Source organism: Gregarina niphandrodes (genome assembly GCF_000223845.1).
Source record: "Gregarina niphandrodes unplaced genomic scaffold scaffold00060, whole genome shotgun sequence".
In the NCBI taxonomy this organism is placed as follows: Eukaryota; Apicomplexa; class Conoidasida; order Eugregarinorida; family Gregarinidae; genus Gregarina; species Gregarina niphandrodes.
Genome location: NW_011645827.1, coordinates 40,127 through 47,945, shown reverse-complemented (window position 1 = coordinate 47,945; position 7,819 = coordinate 40,127). Strand labels below are relative to the sequence as shown.

Genomic DNA, 7,819 nt, shown 5'->3' with positions numbered 1-7,819 from the left:
ACTGAGCTCTCGCATTGCTAGCTCTTCACCCACGGTGTTGATGTGACCGTCGGGACGGTACAATACGATCCTGGAGCACTCACCCAGCCACTGGAATCTTCCGTCTTCATTCAAGAGTCCATCTTCGTCATTAGGAGCAGTATACTCGGCTGCTTCAATTAACTTCCTCATGGCCTCCTTGGGCGCCGCAACGAGAAACTGAACACGAGCCCGTCTTGTTCGATCAGCAAGTGTCAACAGCTTAACGTCACAGTCTTCAGTCGGTGGCTGCCTCCCCTCAGCATCCATCAGCCACGCCACTACCACCGCCCCCTTAACACTTCTCGTTCTGCAACACCCCACCGTTTTCATTTCTTTTTGAAAAAACCCCATCAGATAAAGTGTCTGGCTGTTCATCACTCGCGGGATGAATAGTTTCTCTGTGTCGTGCTCCAGTGAGGTTGCTTGTGCCACTTTAGTTTCTGATACGCGCCTACGACAGACCAGTCTGACCCGGAGATGTGGTTCATGGAGGCCTGAGGGATTGGTGGGTCATCCTTGTTATGTCCTCTTGGAGAGTTTGTGATTGTGTGTGCCTGCGACACTACCACGGCCTCGCAACGTAGCTCCACACGGCTCTCCTTGCCGCCATTGTCTTCGTTAATCTTTTTCGTTCTTTCCACGCGAAGTAACTACTCGCCCGCTGAAAGTGGGCCTTTCCTCCAAAGATGCTCCCCTTATTGGTACTTACGATGGTGCTGCGTTGATTATTGGTAGAATTGGGATACAGGACTAGGGAAGCACCGCGATCCATCCCATACCTTTGCACCTGACACCAGACATCGTTCCCAGATCGATTCAGATGCGCTTCTACATTGCCCCCCAAACCACTAATCAAACCATTCACCACCTGCGTGTAGATGACTTCCAATGTGCCGTGAAGATGTTGTGACTCCTATGGTCACCCTAGCCATCCTGCCCTCTGCAACGACCTCTACAGCCCTTTCTGTAAAACCGAGCGCTTCCATACACTCAGCGGCCGGCGTAGATAGGTCACGAGCTTCCGGAATGGTTATAACGGGGGTGCAGATGATTTTGTCGAGTTCTGTGTCTTGATGAGCGCGATACTTTCGGGAATGCAAAAGCCCCCCAAAACCATAATAAGCTGTCGACATTAGCACGAAGAATAAACGACGTCACACCTCGGCAATCGCCCCGATTTCTACTCGCCATTCCTGCGAACACGTTTTTCCCGACCCAGCCACTCGCCTCGGCCGGCGTTCTCCGATCGCAAACTTTGACAGCTCAGATCGTAAGTAAACCCAGACACCTAAGATCCGTCGTTGAGATCCGTCGTTGAGATCCGCCGATTTTTCAAACACTAATCTCAACAGCAGCCATGTAGAGGAAGACAAAACCGAGACGCCACCAATAGAGGCAACCGGGACGGGCGTGCATACATCATAGCCTCCAGCTCACTATCATAAACAATTCAGCTCCCGATTCGAATGCTGTCCGAAACATCGAAAAAACATACCTCCGCGTGGGGGCCTTTTCTTTTTCGATGGTCTGAGTTGGTAACACGGCCACAGTTCGCCGTAGCACTCGAAGGTGCATTTTTTGTTCTTGAAGCGTTTGTTGTCCTTGGCATTAGCATTGGGGATAGATAGCGTTCTAAATGCGTCCTGTAGGCGCGTGTTGAACTTGATGGATTCCGCCGACCGGCTCTCTTGACTCCCGCTCTGTTCGATTTCGCAGCTGACACGCGCTATACGACAGACCCGGTCGCTAGTAACGGTGCAGTTATCTGGATCACAATCTAGCACGTCCCGTTTCTGGGTGGGATGCTGAACGGTGATAGCATCTCGGAAGTGTGGCAATTCGGATAATTCATTGTATGACGGCCACAGTCTCTCGTAACCAGGTGCGTGGCGCAAATAGGTACGGGCTTCCTCCCACAAACGATTAGAGGTGATTTCGTTTGGATAGCAGAACACACTACAATGTTTCAAACCAGGAAGATATCGTTTACCCGCATCCAGGACCGCATAGGCATCCGCCCATTGAGGACCAAACCGATGGCAACTGGGTTCGAAAGGTACGCACAGGCCCAACATGCCATTCCGATTACATAGTCCGCGCGTTGCAAAACTTGAATACCAACATTTTAGCAGTCCATCGTTACCCGGACATGGAACTTCGCCGATGCTTTCTACACGTTTCCATCCATTCGTTAGCACTGAGCATCCCTCTGCCTGGAGTGCGGCCAACTCCCTTCTGCTCAGCGTCTCTTTCAACGGAGAGCCATCATCTGCAGGCTCGGTCTCGATAAATTGCATCTCCACTCCTGCTTCAGAAGCTGCGTCAATATCCGGGGGCATTTTGCGGCATTCCACCTTGCAATTATGGGCGTTATAGAGATCTTCATCCTTGGTGTTGAAAAGAGTTAGGAGATTAATTAGGTCATGTGTCCTCGTCTTATATCCAACCAGATCAATCCGCTGTGGTGAGCCGTCCCTACGAGCCGTGGCAAGACAACTGATTTTTGTGAAGGCACATAAACAGTTTTTGACAAGGCCAGGACAACGGACACACCACCCCGAGCACTCGCGTGTGATAGGATAACTTGTGTCCAGCATCACTTTGAAATCACTCATGTTCGCAACAGAAGGTTCGGCTGTATACTTCAGGAAATTCCCTTCAGGGTAGCCAGGAATCCCCGGTAAATTCTTCTCGGTCTGCTCCCACAAATTGCGGAAGCCTTGCTCTGGGCCATCACACGACACCTTGCATTTTCCTCTACCCAGATAAGTTGTAATCGCGTTCCTGACTGCAAAGAAGTCGTATCCCCATGGACCGCCGAAACGATAGCAGGCGGAGTCGCCTTGGAGAGTTGTACCACGACAACGCATTACTCCACTGCCGCCATCACACGGATACCGGTCAAATCCAGGCTTGACCACTTTGTGACACGTGGATGGACACACGGTCCAGAGCTGATCCAATTCGGCCAGCGCCATCGTCTTTTTGAACCGACTGAACTTGTTGATCAACTCTATAGACAAGCCTTGTCTTGGATCCCGATCATGTTGCCGGAAGGCTCCGGGCTTAGAGGGGGTGTAATAAGCGGCGGTGGAACCAGGCATACGAGAAGCCATAGTCATGGAGGTCTCCGACCATTGTCTTGGATCCCGATCATGTTGCCGGAAGACTGCGGGCTCAAAGGGGGTGTAATGAACGGGGGCGGAGCCAGGCACATCAGAAGTCTTGTTCGAGACAGGGCGCTTCCTGCGCGTTCTCAACGGACGCACACGAGATGCCACAGTCGTGGAGGTGTCCGGTCCTTTTCTTGGATCCTGACGATGCGGGAAGATGTCGGACCTAAAGGGGGTATAATGGGCCCCGGTTGAACGAGGCACACCAGAAGCATTCTTCGAAAACGGAGCTTCCATGCGCGTGCTTCCATCGCCGATCATCGTACCATTCAGCAACGCTTCCGTAGTTATGCTCACAGCGATTTCGGTGGACAGGTCATCGAAGGCGGCATTCCCGGTAGGTGCATCATAGCGGGGGGTCGAAGGATTCTCGAAAATTCGCTCCGACGCTTTGGAGGCAACCCTTGAGACGAGGTCCAAAAGGCTCGAATCGCTCGAGGCGGCCATGTGAAAAGGGCTCGATTCACTCGGCGTGATGGTGCCATCGCCCTTGGTCGTCTTCTGCAAAGCTTCAGTCGTTGTGGTCACATCGACTCCGGTGCTAAAGTTACCGGCGATGCTGCTCACGCTGGTCGCGTTATAATGTGCGCTTGTGCTGGTATCGTAAATTAGGTTCGTCGTGTTCTCGATGACCTTTGAGACGAGACCGGACAAGCTCAGACTGCTTGCAGTCTTATTATCGGTCATGGTGATCGCGGCATTTAAACCCAAAGCCTCACCCAGCACTTCCCCCCGGGTCTGTAGGGGAGCGCCTGACGCTTCGGAACCCGCCCGACGGCACAGCATCAATGCAGCTAACCCGCCTACTATAATAGCACCTGTAAGAACAGCCGCGCAACATCGATTCAGGATACAGCCCATCGACTTGCCACCGGGGCTTGTTTCGGCAATCAAGCCCCCACTCTGGACGCATAGTTTGTCCAGCATCGATAGCCATTCTTTCGACAGGCTTCCGCGCAGTTCGTCGACCTGCGCGCGTGTCAGAGGACTACAGTCAGTCACTTCCAGTGACTCGCTGTCGAGACCACGCGTCTTCTTAAGTATCTTCCGCAACTCCAGCATTGTCCGACCAACGCTCTCCTGACAAATCCGGTCCGAAACTTCGAAGAACTCGTTCTGTGGGTCCACATCCTGCAGATACTCTCTGAGCTCTCGCATTGCTGCTCTTCACCCACAGCGTTGATGTGACCGTCGGGACGGTACAAGAAGATCCTGGAACATGCATCCAGCCAGTGGAATCTTTCATCTTCATTCAAGAGGCCTTCTTCGTCATTAGGAGCGGCATACTTACTTGCTTCAATTAACTTCCTCATCGCCTCCTTGGGCGCCGCAACGAGAAACTGAACACAAGCCCGTCTTGTTCGATCAGCAAGTGTCAAAAGCCTAACGTCACAGTCTTCAGTCGGTGGCTGCATTCCCTCATAATCCATCAGCCACGCCACTAGCGCCGCCCCCTTAACGCCGCTCTGTGTGCAGCACCCCACCGTTTTCATTTTCTACAATTTTTTTCCAAGTAGAATAACTGATGCGCTAACCCGTCATGTCGCCCCTGAGGCGTCTGAGTCTCAAGGACTGGTTGCGAAGGGTTGACTGGGCGGAACATGCAGGGCAGTAGTCGACGGCGAAGGAGCCCACCGACCTTGCTTCGTACTTGGCCCGCGGACCTTGGCGTCTTCCGACGCATCCTTGAATTGCTCAAGAAGCTTCCAGAGCCGCTCTCGGTGCGCGTCTTCCATGTGCTCTGCTCGAAGAGCCGAGTGCTGGATCCTATCACTTCTCGTGCCTTGTGATTCTGTGGGCTCTCTCTCTGTCGCGCTCTCTTAGCTCATGCTCATGATCACTGACCGCCCCATCAGGTAATAGACGCGGCCTCCCGCCTGCACAACGTAACATCCTACGGGCAGACATTGCGGGTCGACAGCCAAGACATCTCCACTCCGCATTTGACATCGTCGTCAACCGCGCCTTTGAGAGTGTTCGGCACTCTCTTCGTCATCAGTCGGCCTCCTTACTGGCATGCGGCCGGCGGCACAACTTCTCGCCGGATTCGCCGAAAATCACAATACCCTTAAGACGGACGTCAGTCCCACGGGAACTCGCTACGTGGCAGCAAGCAGCAGACTTGGCTCCACTCACTTCGTCGCAGACTGGTTTAACCCCGGCTCATCGCCCAGGAAAACATCTTTACTATCCTCTCTAGCATCCCGGCTTCGTCGTCCACCGCTACGACAATATCGTCAATGTAACAGAGCGTGCTACTGTCCAGCACCTCCTCGAAAGACGCGTCCATAGCGCGCTGAAACTCGGCCGGTGAGTTCTTGATCCCGAAAGGTATCACATTAAACTCAAAAAGCCCAAACGCCGTGACGAACGCAGTAAGATCCTTACTCTCCTCAGCGATGGGTACATTCCAGAACCCTTACAACATGTCAAGCGTACAGCAAATACGATGGCTCGCCGCAGTCCTTAAGTGATTCCAGATCCTCGGAATCGGATAGGAGTCCGCAACCATTGACTCGTTCAAGCGCTGATAGTCCAGAACACATCGCCACTCTCCCGTCTTCTTCTTTACGAAGTGCGGTGCTGCGGCCCACTCGCTCTTGGACGACCGGATTACTCCCAGCTCCAACTGCTTCTTCACCTGCACCTCCAACTCTTCCTGTAACTCTGGTTCCGAGTGCCTCATCCTTGCCTTGTAGGACCGCCCTCTTACTGTGAACCGAGCCTCGTACCGAGCCTCGTACCGAGCCTGCGCGGCGACTCCCAATTGTCTCTATAGCTTACCAGCAAGCTCCACAACTTCGTGCGTAGTGTCTCACTCATGTGCCCCGTCTCTTCCTCAAAGAGACGCTTCCGTCTGTCGAAGTTGCGTTCTACAGCTTCCTCTAGCTTCGGGCTTTCGTTATACTTTCCGGCTAGCCTCAGTCTGTCCACTTCTCCGCGCTTGGCAGCCAGGATCAATGCCTCGGCCCCAAGTCCCCCTGGCGCTAGGAAATGCGCCATCTCTCCCGCCCCTAAGAGGTCGGGGATCCGGGGTTGATCATGTACGACGAAACGCACTGCCTTTTTCCGGCCATTGATCTCGACCTCCGCAGGTTCCGTCACCAACAAGCGATCCGTACCAATCTCCTCAGTCACCGGTGACAACGCGACCCCTGCCTTCTCACAATCATCCCTTCTCAAGATACTCAGGCCTGCGCCTGTACCCCTGTAAAATTCCAACTCGACCCCCTTGACGAGGGCCTTCAACAAAAATCCGAGCTCATTCCCTTGGCCAACGCATTCACTGACGGCCCAACATCGCCGTCGTCACCGACCAACGGATTGCCGACGGCCACTCTTCCGTTCGACTGCACAGGACCGACGTGCGGGTCCGCGCCTGCTGCGCCTCGACCTGCATCACATCGTCGCCCCGCTTCTGTCTCCGTCGATCGTCTGCCTGAATCTCCTCGTTGATGAACTTCTGCGCCGCACGCACTCGATCGGTCACGCCTCGATCGGTCACTCTCCCCTGGAACGTCGTCTGTCCCCTACTCAGCTCCACGAACGCCCTCATAGCAGCGTCCTGGTCAGTCAGATAGAACACTCCAGTCAATCCTTCAACACGTTCGCTCCAATGCCGGCTGTCGTTCCTCTGCGAGCTGCCAGACGGACAAATCGATGTAGACGACGGGGTAACGTAACATGCAGCTCTTCGGCTGACGGACACAGCACCGACTTCACACACCGACCAAGCAACGTGCTGTCTGGAGGTAAAGAGGAACGCCGAGGAAGTACCACTTTCGCTGTCAGTCGCTCCGGGACGTACACTTTGCCAGTCATGACGTGCCGCCACCACTTGCCGTCCTTCTTCACTCCAGGCACTCCTTGCGGCTCCAGCTGCTGGCACTCTCTCATAAAGTCCTCTTCCGACACCTGATGCCTCCCCAGCAGTTGGCTCACATGGCCTATCACTCGACCGCCTAAAGCCATTGCCTCGATCTCTGCGTCGCACTCTTCATCTTCCGCTGCGTACCGCGACAACCAGTCCGCCATGTTATTCTTCTCTCCCGACATGAACTCTGAAGTGTCAACCCTTTGTCTACTCCCACAAGCTAGCGTAGGTTGGCGTGATCTGTGCGTACGGTGAAGTGATGGAGCGCTACGTAGTCGCACCACTTCTCTACAGCCCACTTGACGGCGAAGAGCTCTCTCTCTCGTATCCCACTTTCTCTCCGCGTCGGTGAACTTCTTAGACGCGAACTCTAACGGGACCTCTCTACCCTCTTGCACCTGCTTCAACACCGCGCCAATGCCAATGCCATCTGTTTCGATGATCCAGGAGCAGGCTTATGGCGCAACGACGCACCGGCTACCGCCTGCTTCAGCTGCATGAATGCCTCTCCTCGAGCGTCCGACCAGACGAACAGCCTGCCCTTCTTGAGCAACTCGAACAGTGGGGCAGTGTACTCGGCGAAGGGTCGCGGGATGAAGGGTCGTAGGTACCCAACAGCTCCTAGGAAGCTCTGCAGTTCCTTCCTTCAAGTAGGGGCGGGGTCATTGAGAACGTTGCCTATCCTCCTCTCCTGGCACGCTATCCCTTGCCGCCCAATCTTGTGACCGAGGTACTTTACTTCGGGCTTGAG

The 7,819-nt window shown here is 54.2% G+C and overlaps 2 protein-coding genes across 2 annotated transcripts; both read right to left on the bottom strand.

Annotated features, from left to right (window-relative positions):
- Window positions 1-1,460: 1,460 nt before the first annotated feature.
- Window positions 1,461-4,352, bottom strand: GNI_173170 (hypothetical protein; the record flags this gene model as incomplete). Its single annotated transcript, XM_011135062.1, has 2 exons — window positions 1,461-4,000; window positions 4,049-4,352. The coding sequence occupies 2 exons, from the start codon at window positions 4,350-4,352 to the stop codon at window positions 1,461-1,463; spliced, it is 2,844 nt and encodes a 947-aa protein (XP_011133364.1).
- A 994-nt stretch (window positions 4,353-5,346) lies between these two features.
- GNI_173160 (RNA-directed DNA polymerase) lies at window positions 5,347-5,880 on the bottom strand (the record flags this gene model as incomplete). Its single annotated transcript, XM_011135061.1, has 2 exons — window positions 5,347-5,612; window positions 5,634-5,880. 2 exons carry the CDS (start codon window positions 5,878-5,880, stop codon window positions 5,347-5,349), a joined length of 513 nt encoding a protein of 170 aa, XP_011133363.1.
- Between the last annotated feature and the right edge of the window lie 1,939 nt (window positions 5,881-7,819).